The following is an 18,380-nucleotide window of genomic DNA, read 5'->3' as shown; positions in this document are numbered from 1 at the left end:
TCCCGTATGCCAGAGGTGGCGGGTTCAAACCCAGCCCCGGCCATAAAAAAAAAAAAGACACAGCTCTACACAGTGTTAAAGAGAATTTTTTCTAACATTTTGATTTATAATGTCTGTGGGAATTATTTCTGTAAAGATCATCAGGATGTAAAATAGAGCATGTATAAAAGTAACCACTGATGTAGAATGTTAATCTAGCATGGAACAAAATTTTTAACACCACACTATAAGGTTAAAAAGAAAATAGTATAATAAAGGAAATACAAAGGCTTTGGCATGGTTTTTACAATCAACAATGGTTAATTTTGATATGTAGTTGTGAACAACTTCAAAACACTTAAGTTTAAAACTCTTGCAAGCACTTTTAATTGATTAGGAATGAATTCTAGATGCACAAAATGATTGGACTGTGAACAGTAATACAACTACATCTAAGAACAATTAACTTTTGCTGGCCAAAAAGAAATGTATGATTGCATGAAAATGTGTATAAAACATCTATAGAGTATTCTTGTCAAATATAAATGAAATTAACTTTATTATAGAAATCATTCTGAGGATTTCTAGGGAAGACAAATACTTACATTTTGACATAAAACAAATTGGATTATATCGAAGACACACTCTACCTTTTAGCTATCAACTTTTTTCTTCCTTGAATTTATATCTTACCCCTTTTTGCACATAAACTTCATCTGTTAACAACCTTTGGAAAACCAACAGATATTTCTTACATAAATCTAGTGCATGTTGTTCCAGGTTTAATTATATGCAAAGGAATGATACAAACTTGGAACATCAGTCCATAAACTATGAACAGATGGGTAGAAGTATTCGATATATCTTGATAAAACTCTTAAATTCGTGGCAAAGCTCATTGATCATGGTTTCTTTTTTTAAAAACAACTTCATGACCAACATAGATCAAACATCCATCCAGTCTACGTTGTTCTTTTTTTCATTATAACATACAAATGCCCATTTACAAATAATACACCAAAATGAATAAAAGTTTGGATACCAAAATGAAGATTTGTTCCAACTGATATTGTGCCTTCTTTGTACAAAGGTCCTTGTTTCAAGTCCATTCCCCAGTGGTACAATACAGGACAAAGTTGTAGAACTGAAGTGCTTCTAATAGCCATTTTCTTTCCTTCCTGAATGCCCAACTGTTGTGTCCATATAGTCACTGACTGAGTTAACACAATATTTCCTTTCTTTTTCTTTTTTTTTTCTTTTTTTTTTTCTTTTTTTACTGTAATCTTGGCCAATACTGAGACATATCAGGTTCACTTCCGGGAACTTGAACTGGAACTGACACACCAGGGGAAATGAGTCCTAGAAAGTGGATGAAAGAAATAGCTGTGTAGATATTCCCTTCAAGAGAAGGGCATGGAATATGAATTCATAAGTCTTTTACAATCTCTGATACTTTTAACTTTTTTTAAAACATCTTAACTGTTACCAAAAAAAGTAGTTTCAGAAACTAGACAAGTTTATGTAAACCCCCCACTCAAAATAGAAAAACTCTCTAATTTGTTTGCATGCTTGGAACTTCAGCAATAAAGCTCTCTCTGGAAAACCAGCTTGGTACTTCTACAGTTGCAATGGAAGTCATGTAGGGGCTCAGGAGGGAGATGTCTTTAAAGGAGCACTCACTGCACACCTTAGTGAGCCCTCACTGCTGAGCTAATTATCTGCCCTAGAAAAACAACTTTGTTGTCTGTATGGTGTCAAGTTACTAACTAGCTTAACTGAATTTCCCTTTTCAATCAATTTTTTCCAGAGATAAGGGCAGCGAAGAAGAGTTAAGCACACCCTGGGCTCCAGGCTAGGTTCTTTTTTGAGTAGACTGAGTGTAGAGAGATCACCTGGCAGAAGCAGCTCTGTGTGTAGCCTGTGTGCAGCCTGGAGAACAGTGGCTCACCTGTTGAAGTGGTGCCCGAGGTGCCCATTGGCTGACTGTTCATGTGTGTCTGCATATGTGGTGGGGTGTAGGTGTCATAACTCCGCCCGTTCACCGAGGGGCTGGTGGGCAGCATGCAGGAGTACGATGAGGTCTGGCTGGGGACTGGGGGCTGGGAGGAGAAAGGCAAACCTGTGGTTACTGAGAAGCACGTCACACAGCCCTATCCCCAAGGCTCCCTCCTCCCCAGGGACTCTACCAATAAGTCTGATCATTAAGAATGCCTTCATGGGGCTGCGCCTGTGGCTCAGTCGGTAAGGCGCCGGCCCCATATACGGAGGGTGGCGGGTTCAAACCCGGCCCCGGCCAAACTGCAACCAAAAAATAGCCGGGCGTTGTGGCGGGCGCCTGTAGTCCCAGCTACTCAGGAGGCTGAGGCAAGAGAATCGCTTAAGCCCAGGAGTTGGAGGTTGCTGTGAGCTGTGTGAGGCCACGGCACTCTACCCAGGGCCATAAAGTGACACTCTGTCTCTACAAAAAAAAAAAAAAAAAGAATGCCTTCATGTTAAGCATTGGAATGCCATACGATAAATCTATGATGGGGCCTCCAACTAGTCCCTTCCATTGGCCATTAGTGCAAACTTGTCAGCACATCAAACTTGAAAGGCACTGTGAATTCAGACAACAGTTGGCACTATGCCTAAAGCTGGAGGATTTTTGTCCATTTTCATCTCTAACTTCTGCTGGTGTCTTTAGAGAACCTATAGCGTAAGGACCTAGTTAGAGCACATCTCCCCTCCTACACATCTGGGTCTATCTAGGAGCACTGAGACCCTCCAAATCCTATATTTCAAGCTTTAGGGCAGAGAACAGTGGGTAGAGCTCTCAGTAAAGTGTGGTTTAAGGATCTCAGGAACCTTTCACAGCTAGATGCCTGAGATTGAAGATTCCTTGAAGAGGCAAATCCATAATGACCTCAGGTTAAAATGGTCAGAAGTGTTAGTAACGATAACCCAACCCCATCCTGAGAATTAATTGTGACCTCCTAAGAGACCCAAAAACCTAAACTGGGTTCTAACGATAAAATTCTGTTGCTGCCCTCTAAGTGTTCAGACCTGTAGTGTGAAGAGACAAACCTTTTTCTTAACTAAGAAATATGCAAAGCTGCAACAAAACTTCTCACAAGCTCTCAAGGAGCAATACCAGGGCAACAAACTTGGGATGAATTAACAGAAGCATAAAGTCAGGAGCCCCCAAAACAATAGTACAGTGTACTACTCTGCTCTACAAACTGGAGAAATGTTTAACATTCCAAGATCCACATTCTCAGAGAAAGTGAGGCAGCAGAGACGATTCAGAGGAAGATATTTACCCTTAATAAGATGGTTTGGGGCCAGTTGCAGTGGCTCATACCTGTAATCCTAGCACTCTGGGAGGCCAAGGCAGGTGGATTGCTTGAGCTCATGAGTTCGAGACCAGCCTGAGCCAGAGTAAGACCCCCGTCTCTACTAAAAATAGAAAAACTAGCCGGCATTGCAGCTGGCACCTGTAGTCCCAGCTACTCAGGAGGCTGAGACAAGAAAAATCACGTAAGCCCAAGAGTTTGAGGTTCCTGTTAGCTATATGACACCTTGGCCCTCTACCCAGGGTCAACAGAGTGAGACACTGCCATAAATAAATAAATAAATAAATAAATAAAATGGTTTTGAAGATTGAGGATTTTGTTTAACAGAATGAATAGATGGACAAATAGACTAGCCCATCCACACCAAAATTCAAAGAGTACTTTCCTCCGAACAGTAAAATTATTAATCATTTTTTCTTTATGCTTTATTAATGCATGTACTTTTTGAATTATGTAAGGTCTATAATTTTTTGAAGTCAGTGTTCGCCCCAGCACTATTGCCTATATGGAAACAACCCTAACAGAATAGCAGCAACACATTTTGCTATCTTCTTAGAAAGATGGGTATTGCTGCCATATATGAAACTGAACAAGATACTGTGGCCTTATTAAAGTCAGATGATGACTGCCAACATTAAGTTCACAGAGGCAAACAAGCCTTGAGGGCTCTGTCAGAATTTCAGCTTGCATTTGTTTCTAATTCCTGCAATCACTTCCTCTAGGCAAACTGACTTCTGGAAAATTCCAAGGCAGTTATAGCAACACCAACTAATGGGCTGTTAATCCCTTAATTTACATCAATTGCACTATTGCCATTAATATCCAGATGCAATAAAAATAAACATGTGAATAATTCCTCTGAACTTGCTTATCTAGCTGCACCTATGTTAATCTGAAGATTGTGAAACATTTATTTTGCTGTTATTTGGATTTGAAACCCAGCAAAAGCTGTTCAGTGGAGAATAAACAATCTGTGTAACCCCAGAACTGCTTCCAGCAGAGGCACATGCTGGCCAATCTCACACCATCCGACATCTCTAATTGTTGCACAAACAGGAGTCCCAGGAAAATCAAGGTGGAAGGCCCATCAGAAGGATTTTTTTTTCCCAGCAAGAACTCATCCAGTAACAAAGGTCTAACACACCCCACCTGCCTTATACAACTGACATCATAAAGGATGAACTTAACATAGAGCCTTATAATGTAGGGCCTAACAGACGTTTCAGACAGAATTGAAAGAAGAGGCAGGTTATTATACCCAGTGAATAACATCAGGCTTCCCAGGCAAGGAGAAGGACCGCAAACTCATCACACAATTCACAGCAAAGACATGCTAAATTTCCAGCAAATACCTTCTATACCTTTTCTTATTGTAAGACAGAGAGAGAAAACTAGCTTTCCTACTATACTAAATATATCTTACTATGTAAAAATACCATTTCTGATCCTTTTTTCTCCCTCTCTAGTTTATCATATATACCCTGAATAATTCCCCAAATACATATAGATTATTAATTTATTAATATGAACACATTAATATAAAGTCAAATTTAAAAATACTAACTTCTTACCATCTCACAATATGTCAGCATTATTTCCGCTTTCTGGTACAAGTTTCATTGCTCCCCAAAACACAACCCAGTACCACTCAACATCATCAAGCTAACGTTATGATAAAAGGCCGATTAACTTGACTGAAGGGGTCAAGTTTTTATTTTTTATTTTTTTAAGGGCATGGATGAATGAATCAATCAATTAAAAGACATTGGATTGACTATCTCAGACTTGACTGGTCAGGCCAATCACTGCAGTGCAAAAGGCTCCCAAGGGTGCAGACACAGCCAGAGAGGTCTGCAGACCCCAACTTATCCCTGGTTTCTTGAGGGCATTGGTTCCGCAGGCAGCCGCCAGCCTCACTTACTTGCATAGGCAGGTTATTCGCCATGGTGAAGCTGGGCATGGGCGGCAGAGCACTGTATGTGTTTGTGAGGGCTGTGTCTGTTCGGCCCAACATGGAGCCAGATGTGAAAGAGGAAACTGGAGAGAAAGAGAAAAATGATGGGCAGTCGTGGTGAGAGTCAGAGCCCAGAGCAAACAGGTTTAAACAACTTATTAGCAGTTTTAGTATTTCAGATTACCAGGTGTGGTGGGTTGTGGGATTGGTTGGTAGACACTGGTGCTGAAACTACTGCTGATAGGAATATGACTAGGTGTGTTGCTGGCCTGTCTTCTCTGATTCCTCAGTTTTTCTTCTCTTCTCCATTTGGCCCTTCGATTAGAAAACCATACCTAGGAAGCAGACAGAACGGATTAGCACTGTGCCAACCCCAAGCCCATCCCCACCCCAGCTCTTCCATTGCCGCCCTCCCCACCTCCATGGCAGCAGATTACTTAGCAGACTGAACCTGTTACTATTTACATAAAATAATGTTACCCCTTTGAAACACCTTCGTCTCTGGGAAAAGCAAATGGTATGAACTACAAAGCAGGAAACCACACAGTCCCTGGGTACCTGTATTCTTGCTTCAGGTAGATCTATTTTGGCTGCTAGTCTTTCTCGGGCAAACACATCTGGATAATGGGTTCTCTCAAACTCTGCAAGAGTAAGTTGATTTCCTATATTGTGGGAGAACTACACAAAATATGTTGACCAAGCTCTGGATCAAGCTGGTTCCCACCTCTCCACTCCCATCACCCCCAATCAATTCCCTTTAAAATCCTTTGGCTATTAGTCTTGACTATACTTGGAAGAACTTTCCCACCAGAACCAAGAACCAAGTTAAATTTTCTTTGGAATGACATTCAATGACCCATCGATGACCTGAAATAGCCAAATCATCATTTTTCTCTTATAAGTTAGATTTCTAGTTTTTGAATTATTAGTACATGAAAAGAAGAACGAAAACACACACTCTCTCTCTGAAAAGAAGCCCAGAGAAAATAAAAAGACAGGAAGAAAAAAAAGAAACCTTTTCAGTACTCTATGCAAAGGGCCTGGCTAAATTTAGCTCTTTGTACTAAAGATGTGGCATTTACTTTGATTTACTGCTTCTCTGCTTTAAAAAACTCTATCACCTTTCTCCAGGGCCTCAATTTGCTCCTGGGTAAAGGATGTTCTATTTCTCTGCAGCTTCCGCTTCAGCTGAAGTCGCATTTGAGCCTCATCTGAATCTTCTCCGTTGGAGCTGATAGAGTTGGTATTCTCTCCCCCTCCTTCCTGTTGCTGGCAGCCATCTGAAACAAAAAGAATAGGACAGTAAGAGAAGATTTGGAATGACTTGGAGCCTCCAAAAGGGATGTGGTATTGTCTTAAACTCCAACAGCAGTATATTCTGACAGTTTCACCAAAACATTCTCAAGGTAACTAAGTGTCAATCTTCTTTCAATAAGAGACCTTTATGACATTAGTTATCTGGTCAACATTTTTTTCCTCTGTGTTTTTATCAAGATGAGTCTTTACAGTACACATACTTTGGCATTTCTTTGATAAAAGCAGCACTGAAGTTTCCAATTAAAATGATCTTTCCTAAGTAACCCTAAAGCCCCCAAAGCTTCGCTCAGTTCCCTTTCCCTACAGAATGTATTTACCTATGGCTGTGTTGGGAAAATAGAAGAGTGATGTTCAAGATTTCAGTTGATCTATAATCAGTAATTCCTATCTAATCAATTAGATGTTGATAGGTTTGTAGAAAATGCTATTAAGAAACCAAACCAAGCTTGTAATCTTTTAAAAAAAATATTTATCTAGTTTTTATTTGAATTCTGCACAGTCAATTTCATTTTAAAGGTTGTGAATTTAGAAGTGCTTGCATTGTTCTGCAGTTTTATTCAACTATTGTATGAGTGCGCTTCGCCTTGACACCTATTACGAGCACAGCTGTAATTATATCATCACCAAGAACAGGCTATAATTGCTGAAAATGGAATTTTATATTTAGATAAAAGGACTGTCCATTCTTTGTAATGTGTTGCACCAGAGAAAAGTAAGATTTCTTTTAAATTTTTAACGTGTAATTTTAAAAAAGAAATAGTAGAGAGTTCACTAACTAGCTAAATATGCTATGCTGCAGCTGAATCTTTGGCATATCATTTAAATGGTACATTTTTAATTAGGGCATTTCCACCACTTTTAATGTAATTTCTATCATTAAACAGGGGAAAGTTTTATTGTTTTCCCTTGCTGCTTGGAGGGCAAGATGTGCTCTTAAGCTAGCTGTCTCTAATCTCTTGCACCTTGCCTGTGAGGCCAAAGCCTGTGGGAAGGGAAGGACTCAGCCCGGACTGGGCGTCCAGGGGTACTGCTGGCTGGGTCCTGGGCCTTGGGTCCTAAGGCTCCCCAGGGATATCAGCAGGACTGCTGAACTCCCTATCCTGGAAACCTGGCCAGTTGCTGGGGGAGGGGTCACTAAGAATGCCTTGGTGGGAATCGACTTGGCCAGGAATATCATTTATAACCGGGAGACAATAGCCAGTGCCTTCAAAGAGTTCAGGGAATTGTGACAGGATCTAGTGGGATCTTTTCAGGAACTTTGAAATGTTTTAAAACCCCAACTTTCTCCCCCATTTAAACAGGCGGATTCATCGGCACTGGCCACCATATGGGCCCTTGGAGATCTATTGAGATGACCACCAACACTTGAATAGCGAGGGGCTGCTTTTCAGCGCTGCACAATGCCCTGAGAGTAAGGGAAACTATTAAACTCCTGGGGCAGGAGCGTTGGCAAACTTTCGTGGGCAGAATTTTGAGGCTACAATGAGCGCGGACAACAAAAGGATTCTCTTGAGGCGTGCAGCGGGCCACATTGTGTTACAAGAAGCCCAGTCAACAGACTTTTCAGTGAAGTGTGTTAACCTCTCTGCTCTGCTATCATTAATCACTGTCCGAAGAGCAGGCGCCTTGGTGCTATTTAGGGCTCTTGGCTGGGGGGCTGGAGGGTGGATGGGGGGCCAGGGCAGGGGATAGGGAGGAGGTAGGGAGGGTGGATGGGGATGAGGCCCGGTGTGTATGTATGTGGTGGCGGGAGGCAGGATGAAGACCTGTATTGGGGGGGCGGAGGGGCAGGGATGGAACAGATGATGGGAGGGAGGAGGGAGAAAGTAGGCTCAAAAGACAGAGGCCAGGAAGGTGGGAGTAGAGGAGGGTTGCTTAGCTGAGGCAGACACACTAACACTCAGGACTCCCCGGGGCAGGCACAAGTGTCTGTGCTGATTTACTGCTTCAAGTTTCTGAGTGACTTCTCAGAATGTTTTTCAAGGGAATAAATGAAGGGCTGCCCCACTCCTTATTTGGGGGTTTGGTAAACCAGGAAGACTAGAAATAACCCTTTTTTGGTCTACCAGAAAAGCCAGTGAGTTATTGCTTTTGAAAAATACAAAACTCTGGGTACTTCAGGAATTTAGGGTGGGGGGGTCCCTGAGGAGGACACAGTCCCTATCTCCCCAGATGGTCACTCATGTCCCTGTTTCCAGGAGGTGCCACCCCCAGTCCCTTTTCTGGCTCATTCAATCTTGTCAATTAAACAAAGCTGCCTAGGTCTCCCTCAAAAGACCCCCTGCAGTTCTCTGCTCTCCTTTGCCTCTTTGTCATTTTCCTAATTTTAAAAATACCGGAGATTCATAATCATATTCATTCTCTCTCTCTCTCTCTTTCTCTCTGTCTCTCTCAGACACACACACACAGAGTCTTACGAACATGTGCATCATTCGATAACCACTCACGGCCTGCTCTGGTTCCAGAACTGGCATGTAAAAGGAGAAAAGCCAATAGGGAAAGTTTTTTTTTTTTTTAAGCTTTAAATCTTAAAAAAAAAAAAAAAAAAAAAATGTGGAATTAGAGACCAGTATGAAGAAACCCACGGTTGCAGGACCCCTCCACTACTTGACCCCTCAGTACAAGCTGCACCCTTGAAAGTTTGCTTAATACTTTAAAAGTAGCAACAGTTTGCAGCTAGGCAGAGACCAAATGGTCACTCTTAGATTTGGCACCTTTTTTTTTCATTTAGAGGCTTTACCTTACACTCTTAAAGCTTTTAACAAATAAAACAAGAAGCTGGAACTCAAATTCCCCACATGATAAACCTAAGTAGTAGACAATTAAGATATCTTCTTTAAAAGGCGCCCCCTCAGAGCTCCTAAAGAAGGGCCCTTCAATGGGTGCCGTCCACCTTCTAGCCTAATCCGTAAGAAGGCGAGTGAAAGCGCCTCCCATTATCCCAACCCCAAGACCATCTGACGCTGGGGATAGGGATTTGTTTCCTGGAAGAAGGAGGAGAGAGAGAGAGAAAGAGACAGAGAGAGAGAGAGAAAGAGAGAGAGAGAGAGAGAGAAAGAAAAGACGCTGGGAAATAAAATCATTCCTTAGTTTCTTAGTGTCTTAATCAGTGAGGCGGAAAACAAGCAAGAAAAGATAGCAACCCGGTTGCGGCACCTTTTCAGCTCTGGAGCGCAGATCAAAACATTGTAGCATCTGTTGAAAGAGAGACTGACTAAATCTTATAGAGGGCCCGGGTATTGTGGAAGGTGGAGGTGGGGTGAGGGGAGGAGATAAGAAAAAGTGTCTCCGTGATCCCTAAAACCACCAAATCGCTGGAGAATTGGGGCTGGATAGAGTTGTCTCTTGTTGTCAGCCCACATCGTCACGATTTTATTCACCGCAGCACGGCGTTGATCAGATGGAAACCATATTTGTCTCCCTCTGAGACCTAACCTCGCCTTATGCTTTTGAAGTTATGGACTTTTTAAAACCCAAGAATGGCTTCTCAGGCTGGGAACTGGAGCCTGAGCTGGAGGGGGCTCCTCTTAGCGCCAAAACGCCTGAGGATTCCCCAGAACGGTGAGCAGAAGCTCGCCCCCACGCCGCTGCACAGCGAGCTGGGTTTGCGCCACGTGTCCTGGGCAAAGGGCTGTGCACCTGCGGGAGGACGTGCAAGAGAAGGGGGTTTGGAGGGGGAATTGGCGGATGACCTACAATGTTCTAGCAACTATACACGTTAAAGTTAAAAGTTCCTGAACTAGCGCCACGTCCGGCCTCAACCTTCGTTACCAAGAGCCCCGAAGGTTAGACTCTCGCTTCCTGTCCTCAGATTGCCTGGGACGAAAATTTGCCCTAATCGGGCGCCACCTCTGGTGGAAGCTGCGGCCCTCCGCTTCTGTCCCAGCTCCAGGACTGGGAGTGGGGGTCCCTCCCCTGTGCCCCAAACAAACGTGAGCCTCCCACCGAGGAGGTCTGGATGGAAGCTCTGGGCTCAGCTCAGTGTCCCTACCCTTCAGCCCTGGGCCACTATGCCCTGAGTCCCTCCCCACGACTCACTGGACTAAGACTTCCAGACTCTTGGGGGAGGGGTCACCAAGACTTGAAGATTGCTGGGGACGCTCGAGAGTGTGAAGTTCGGTTGTCATTTGGGTGTGTCCAGCGTGTAGCAGGTGGGAATCCTAGTTTCAAAGGTCAGACGGGGTGGGGGTGGCTACCCTCAGATGAGTCGATCGCTAGTCCATGAGAAGTGGGAGCTGGCCTGGGCCTAGGCACCGCCTGAGTCTCGGAGGCCAGAGTTCGGGGCCGTGCGGGCGGGGTCGCTCCGGGGAGCCTGGGCCCCGCGCGTCAGGAGGCCTCGGCGGGCAGAGTGGCCGCGCTGGGAAACAAGAAGCGAGCGCTTTGCTCCCTATCTTCCCAGTGTCCGTCCTATATTGTTTTCTGCTCTTAAAACTGACATGTCTAATTGGCAATTGGTGCCGAATCGTGTCCAGAGGTCTCTTGTGGAACATTTCTACAGCTGTCTCCTTCAACTAGACGCTTATTCATGTCGCCTTAATGAGAAACAAAACGTTCTCTAATGAGCAATTACAGAGCGACAGGATTGTTCCCATAACAAATTCTTGCGAGTGACAGAAGCATCCTTTGTACCAGATATTTCGCATACTGTTACCGATTTTCCCTTCTCTAGCCCAACTCCATGGAGGCGCCGGGCATCCGGAGCTGGTCCGAGAGCGCACGACGCGCAGGCAGCCTCGTCGCTGTCCCTGCGCAGCAGCCCCCGGCCTTGAGCCCCCAGGCTCCGTTGTGCACCCGGGAGTGAGAAGCCACGTCCCATTATCCTGCATATTATCTCCTTGTCACGAGGACAACAAATACCGATTAATCTTCGGAGTAAACTGTTTCCTACTCTTGACCAAGCTAGCTCGGTGTGCCTGTGGAAGGGGAGCCAACTGACCCCCCTCCCCCATCCTCTCTTGTTCCCCCATCCTCTCGCAGGGAACCTGGGATTCCAGGGTCTGTCCTGCCTCCTAGCCACTGAGTCGCCCCCTGCAGTCCTCACAATATCCTCACCTCACCACTTCTACCTAGTTGCCACCCACAGAGAGTGTAGACTGAGGGTCCAGAGGGGTGAAAGGGGAGAGGAAGGGGCATGGATTGTAGGGTTGTTTTAGTTGGGAGACCACCATTGCCATACCCCGTTCTCCACTCCGCCCATCATCTGGCTGCTCACCCTTTGGATCCACCCTACCCTACTCACAGCCACATAATTTGTCATTATTGCAAAAAGCAAAACGATACAATTATGTTTACCTTGCAGTCTGTCAGTGTGTTAACTTGTCACACTTCTGCAAGGGGCCTCTCCCTGCATTTTAATGTCAAATTTGAATAGGGCACCGCCAGGCTGGCTCTTACACGTGCACACATTCTGCCCCCTCCACATATACCAGCCATGTTCATACTACTCTTGGCATGCACAGTCCTCACATTCCCAGGTCAACAAGATGGTCCAGCAACACCTACATACAGCGTAAGTGATGTGTCCCAGGACCTCAAATGCAGTTTTCCCTACTATATTCCCCAAGCACAGAAAACCAAAGGAAGAAAAGGGTGAGGCAGGAGAGAATAGGCAGGGGGGCTGCGTATATGGAGAGTTGAGACCGTTGCCGCTTGGGTTTTACCTTGCGTAGGTTGCCCTGGCACCGAAGTCCCCGGATACCAACCCGGGCGGGTGCCCCAGCTTCCGGTCTGTCCATTCAACATCCTTAGTTTATCATACATGCCGTCTGCGCCCATCTGTTGCTTTTCGCTAGCCAGGTTGCGAAGAACTCTGTTTATTGATGACACCTGCAAATTGAACAAAAATTAAACCAAATGGACACTGTCACCCATCTCAGCTCATCCACTGCCTTAAAAAACAATCCTCAACACATTAAAGAGCTTGGGACAGTGAGTGCATTTGCAGATACACTGCAGGGGGGAAAAAATGACAGCCATCACTTTGGGCATGGAAGTTGAGCTGGGTAGAGAACTAGGCCCAGGGGAGTCCTTCACTGTTGTTTAGTATCTGTGGTGACCTAACTCACATAGTTGCTTTGCTTTGTTAACAGACTTCCCGAAAAAAGCTTTAGAGGTGGTTTAGAGCTTGCTTTCATTTTATTTGCTTTATATTACAGCGGAAATGGGTGTGTGACACCTGAAAGAAGCTTCAGGCAGGTGGATTTGGAGCAAGTTAGCGTCTGGTTTTCATTTTCATTTTCCTTCCTGATTCATGTGCCTTTCCCCAGGTGACTCTGCCCTCTGTTTTGCAGCATGCAAATGAAGTGAATAACTTCCCACACTTGACTCCCATTTTCCAGACAGTAACAAAAAGAAAAAAAAGGTCAGGGCATTCCTCTCAATACCCCCAGGTACAAAGGAGACAAATGAGGAGTAGGCAGGAAACAGAGACAGAGATGCCCTTGGAAAGAGCAGAGTGGGAGGAGGTAAAGAAGGTGGTGAAGAGAGCACGGAGCTTAGGGCAGGGAGAGCAAATGTTCTCCATGAACTTACACTTGGTATGTTATCGTTGGTACAGACCCCCTCGGACAGTAATCTGTCTCGGATTTCCCAAGCAAAGATGGACGGGCACTCCCGCTTATACTGGGCTATTTTGCTTACAACTTCTGGAGTCGCTACTCTCGGTTTACTACCACCGATTGCCCTGGGTCTGATGGAGCCAGTCTCGTAATACCTGCCCAGAATTTTACTCACACATCCGTTGGACACCTGCATAGGGGAAGTGGACAAAAAACCACATTATTAATAATTTCAAGACAAAAATAAAATTGTTTAAGTATGCATTAAACAATGACAAGCTTACGTTTTGATTGTCCAGCACTTGGACTTTTGCATCTGCATGGGTCTATAACACAAAAATATACCTTCAATGGTACGAGAACTTACTGTAGAGAGCTTTTTTCTTAAAATTACATTTGTAGCCCTAAAAACTACAAATATGATACTTTCAAACAGTTTGAACTAAAAAAACGAATTTAAAAGCTTTTTTTTAAAAAAAACTTTTTCTTAAATACTGCCTGAAGATGCATCAAAACGAAGTCAGATTATTCTTTTTTTGTGCTGACCTTGCTTAAAGTGGTGTTATGTTTTAAAGAGCAAAGGGGAAAAATAAACTCAATTTTAACTTCTTTTTCCTTAAAAAAGTGCCCAATTGAGTAAATGTGACTTAGGGAGGGGTAAATAGCAGTTGCCTTTTAAAATCAATATGTATTCTTCATAAATATGAAGAATGCAAACAAATATCTAAAAATCTGGGGTAACCATGGGATGGGGAGAGCAGAATGAAATTGTGATGGTTTATAAATAACTCAACTCATTACAGTTCATAAACTATTACCAGAATGTCTTTACCAAATGAAAAGACAACAGTTTTTTCAATTCCCTATTTTTTTTTTTTCTTAAGCAGATGGGTTCTCTTACATAATTGACCCAGATTGAAACAGACTGGGAAGGGTGGCGGAAGGAAAAGGGAAAGCGGGAAGGCAGGGGAGTGGGGTGGGGATGGGGACTGAGGACTGGGGTGGGTGAGGGTGGGGGGTCCATAATTAGCAGCGTTTACAGTAAGAAATGAAGAGAGGGCGTTGAGAGTGGAGGGCCGCGGGGGCGGCGAGTGGGGCGGCGCCGGGAGGATCACCTGCAGAATTCGGGAAATGTCGCACGGCCGGGCCCCGCTGTGAGCGAGCTCTACAATCTTCTGCCGGGTGGAGTCCGGCAGTGGCCGCCCGTTGACAAAGACACCACCGAGCTGATTCACTCCGCTGTGACCTGAGGAAAGGGAGAGTAGAGGAAGGGAGAGGAGAGCAGAGCGGAGTGAGGAGGGAGAAGAGGAGGAAGAGGAAGGGGAAAAGAAGAGGAAGAAGAGGAGGAGGAGACACCGCAATGCATCCTCAGCCCTCTGCCAACCCATGCCAACCTCCATCAGGTCCCTGCAATCGATCAACACACGACAGTGGGACCGCCAGCCACGCAGGGCATCAGGCAGCCCAGCCCCAAACACAGAGGTGCTCCTGCCCTCTGGACTGCAGAAGCACCTTGGAGCCAGACTCCTAACAACCAACAAGCACCATGTCCCTCGTTACCACCATCGCCCAGGCAGTGCCCCCAGCCCGCTGCCCCTCTCCATCCACACTCCAGAACCCACCGAGTGCGAACAACCGGCTCTAAAAACCTCCTCACAAAGATCTCCTTTGAGTGTCACCGAAAACCATGACTTCCAAGGAACCCACACTGAGTCTCCAAGGTCTCTGCAGTGTGGCAAGAGTGGTAAGCGAATCCTACAGCCCTTCAATGCTCCCTGGACGCTCAAATCAGAAATGTTTGCGTCACAATCCAAACTCTGGCGAAGGCCCCGCACAAACACCGGGTTTGGGTTAGTTTTGTTTTGTTTTAATAGAAGAATGGAAGGGAAGGGGGTAGAGAAGAACCAGAGCAGCCAATGTGTGGCTGGGGAACCCCAGTCCGGGTTTCCGCACCTCCGCTGTAGAAGTTGAAGAGTCGGCCCGGGTTCGGCTTCAGCCACAGAAGAGTCCGGCTGCCGCCAGGGAGGCCGAGAGCCGGAGTCTGTCCGCGCCGGTCACCGCTCGCTTTACTTCCGCCACTGAACTCCGCCCTCCCCTCAACCAAGGACAGATATTAGCAAAAATAAAAAGTAGAAAAGAAAAACAAAAGAGCACATTATAGTGTCCCTCATCCCTCCTTTATCTTGGCATCTCATAACCTCATCCCATTGTCCGATCTTAGAGAATAGGGAGAGGGAGTTAACATCTCTCTGCAGCCCCCTCCCCGAAAACCACAGGCACGCAAATAAAGCCAGTCGCCAATTTCTACTTCCTTAAAAATCTCCAACCTGCAGCCCCGACTCTTGAGAGCAGCCCTCCCCGGAGAAGACGTGGCTCCCTGCTCGGCAGTTCACTCCTTTCCTCTCTTCTCCTTGGAGCCTCCTAATAAATTGACTCCAGGAACCTGAGCTTCTTAGCAATAAATAAGCTCCAAATATAGAAGAGGGGGGAAAATATGATGAGCCTCTCTGACATTTGTCTTTAAAATAAAACTAGCTGCACGTCAAGTTTGAGCTTAATTTCTGGAAATAGGCGGAAGTCGCTCCGGATCATGCATGGAAGGCTAATTGAAAAGATCAGTCGGGGCGCTTGTGGCAGCCTTGTCACTTTGTGACAGTGCTCCGCTCCGGGAAATTGCATCGTCACGACAAACGGGACTGTGATAAAACGACCCTTTCCGTCCCTATTTGTAGATCACTCAGACGAGATGGAACTGCACTCGTTTCCCCTTCTAGGGGAGCCGCGTTTTCAGGGTAGCCGAAGGCTTGGAGGTGGGGGGGTCCCCGAGGAGGGGGCAGAGCCTCAACTCGATGAGAAGTGACAGGCGTTTGGGGGATCTGGGCTGTGGCCGGGCCCAGCGCAAGCGGGGACATTGCGGGGACACCACTTCTCCAGCAGAGCAAGGCCTGGCCCGCGCTTCCGGTTTCTCCCAAATTCCCTTTATTGCCTTCCTTAGCCTCCTAAGTTCCATCTAGCGCTCTGGCTGCGGAATTTCATCTCTGGGCAAAAAAGAGCCTTCCCAGAAAAAGAAAGGCTGTCCCAGAGAGAGACCGAGAGGCACTTTCCAAACTTCACACACAGTCAGGGCAATTCCCAGTCTACGAATGCCAAGGCGTGTGAGGCCGCCTAAACCTAAACCTCTCTCCTGCTCCTAATAACACCACGCCCGTCACCTCCCCAGCTAAGGCTGGCGGGTGCTCGCCCAGGAGTCGCTAGGGCCAGGGAGCCTTCTGCCAGCATCGAAATGGCAGCGAGGAGACGCAGCTCTAAATTCCCCTTCAGAGGTTAAGCCTCATTGTGTCCCTTCCCTAGGGACGGCTGGCGTTCTCGCCCAGTGGCGATGATTATGCGCCTAGAATTCGACCGCGAAGCCTCTAATAGGAAAACATATGGTGTCAATTTGGATGCTCCGCGCCTCGAGCACTCACGGGAACTGGCGGCACAAAGCCCTGCGGGCCGGCCTGCGACCCCGCGCCCCTCGGGGCCGTCAGCCAGGCCACAACGGCAAACGCTCTGCACTGCGCGCCCGGGCCGGGACCCACCCGACAGAGCCTGCGGCCGGGGAGTTTGCACACCAGGGCCCCAGCCGCCGGGGTTGCCTCCGGGGCTCAGCCCTGAGGTCTGGCAGGTTCTGTACAACTACCACCACAAAGCTCCCCATCTCTGTGCACTTTCTGGAGCTTCGCACCCGCCAGCCCCAGAGGCGCCAGGGGGGCGACCAGCGTTTCCAGAACAGATGGATAAGGCGCTGAGGCCCCTCTTAAGTCTTCGTGGTTCGGCCAGGGCAGGTTGCTGGAAGACCTAGGCCTTTCCATATACTGAGTACACTAGAGCCCTGAAGCCCTGTGCCTCAACCCGGGCCTAGTTTGACCGGGCCTCCAGGCTTCCAGGCCTGAGCTCTAGACTAGTCCTGCCACATACCAGCACCCACTGGCCAAGCAGGAAAGTGTGTGTGTGGGGGGTTTGCCAAGGTGTCTGGGCAGAGGACAGAAGGGAGACACAGACCCTTGGAATCAAAAACACATGACCCTGAGACGACCAGGACTCACGCAGTTGCAGCTGCCAGGGCAGGGATTTTCCAATTCCTGAACGCGGCCCCCACCCTCTTTCCAGACCAGAAAACCCAGCTCTCGAACAGCCCCACGGTGCAAGTTTGTGCCCCCACCCCGCTGCAGGCCTGGGTGCTCTGCTCCCTTTCCTTCTAGGCCCGTAGTAGGGGTGGGCAGGGGAGGAGCTGCCCTGAGAGTGACTTGGGGAGGGAAGCCCCCCACCCCGCCCGGTCGGTGGAGACGTGCAGTCTTGGCTAAGCCCAAAGGGGCCTCCTTTTCCTCCCGCAACTAGAAGAAACCTTCGCCCCGCCTGCTCAGCCCAGCCCCTTTCTCTGGGGTCAGAGCCCGGGCAGGGGCTGGGAGGGGGTGTGAGTTCCAGGATTGGGGGGGAGGGATGGGGCTTCTCTACCGCAGCTTCGAAAACTGCAGCAGGCTATTCCCTGCCCTTCCAGGATCCAGAACTGCAGAGTAAACGCCCTCCCCTTCCGGGCTGTAGGGCGCGGAGCGGGCACAACTGCAGGTTCCCCGGCCTCTTCCCTCCGGCAGGCGGCCTGGCCAGTGCAGCGCCGCGAGCCTCTGCGTCCTCCTCTGACCCTCGGGTCCGCGCGCCCACAGCCCGAAGTCCAAGAAAGACCAGAGGCACTTACTGTTCTGCATGCTGGCGCTGGCTGGAGGCCGCGGGATCCCACGGGGCTCGAATATGGGGCTCTGTTAGCAAGAAAATAAGGGTTAATCCTGAGTTGTTGCATCAGGTAGGCCTGAATTCCCAATGGAGGAGGACCTGGACCAGGACAGAAGAATCTTGCTTCTTTAGGAGTTGATCCACTCAACCGCTTGGGGCAATCTGAGGGGCATCCTGCTCTGCCCTCCAGGGCATGCAAAAGCTACCCTTTGGGTTTCAGATAAAATACTTCAATATTCCCAGTTTCCTCTAAAACCTTTAGGTTTTAACCCTATTGGTGACTCAATTTTGAATTTTTTTTCTTCCACCTGAACTATAATGAAGAAGCATACTGAAATAGTTTGTTTTAACCCTTTCTGGTTTTGAGCCAAAAGCAGCCACTGCAGAACTTGCCTGAAATCTGGGATGTCTGTCCACTCTTACAATAAAAGGCCTCACACATCTGCGCGCCCCTAGTTAAAGTCTTCCCCC

The 18,380-nt window shown here is 47.0% G+C and overlaps 1 protein-coding gene across 8 annotated transcripts; it reads right to left on the bottom strand.

Annotated features, from left to right (window-relative positions):
- Positions 1-227: 227 nt before the first annotated feature.
- PAX6 (paired box 6) lies at positions 228-18,380 on the bottom strand. Of its 8 annotated transcripts, none has more exons than XM_053562855.1 (12): positions 18,303-18,380; positions 17,875-17,935; positions 14,255-14,385; positions 13,424-13,465; positions 13,114-13,329; positions 12,243-12,408; positions 6,387-6,545; positions 5,824-5,906; positions 5,450-5,600; positions 5,233-5,348; positions 1,928-2,078; positions 228-1,338 (listed from the first exon to the last, which is right to left on the bottom strand). In XM_053562855.1, exons 2-12 carry the CDS (start codon positions 17,882-17,884, stop codon positions 1,253-1,255), a joined length of 1,311 nt encoding a protein of 436 aa, XP_053418830.1. In that variant the 5' UTR covers positions 17,885-17,935; positions 18,303-18,380; the 3' UTR covers positions 228-1,252. The 8 variants fall into 8 exon arrangements, with proteins under 8 accessions (XP_053418830.1, XP_053418832.1, XP_053418831.1 ...); XM_053562857.1 differs by having other exon boundaries at positions 13,315-13,329; XM_053562856.1 differs by lacking the exon at positions 13,424-13,465.

This window comes from Nycticebus coucang, chromosome 14 (genome assembly GCF_027406575.1).
Source record: "Nycticebus coucang isolate mNycCou1 chromosome 14, mNycCou1.pri, whole genome shotgun sequence".
In the NCBI taxonomy this organism is placed as follows: Eukaryota; Metazoa; Chordata; class Mammalia; order Primates; family Lorisidae; genus Nycticebus; species Nycticebus coucang.
Note: the sequence above shows the minus strand (reverse complement) of the source record. Positions and strands in the feature narration are given on the sequence as shown.

What these genes read in the sequence shown, in the direction of transcription:
- PAX6 (XM_053562855.1), bottom strand. An exon ending in CCCACAACCCACCACACCTG is followed by an intron (nt 5,349 to 5,449) that starts GTAATCTGAAAT and finishes CTTTCTCTCCAG; the next exon opens with TTTCCTCTTTCACATCTGGC. An exon ending in CGAATAACCTGCCTATGCAA is followed by an intron (nt 2,079 to 5,232) that starts GTAAGTGAGGCT and finishes TTCTCCTCCCAG; the next exon opens with CCCCCAGTCCCCAGCCAGAC.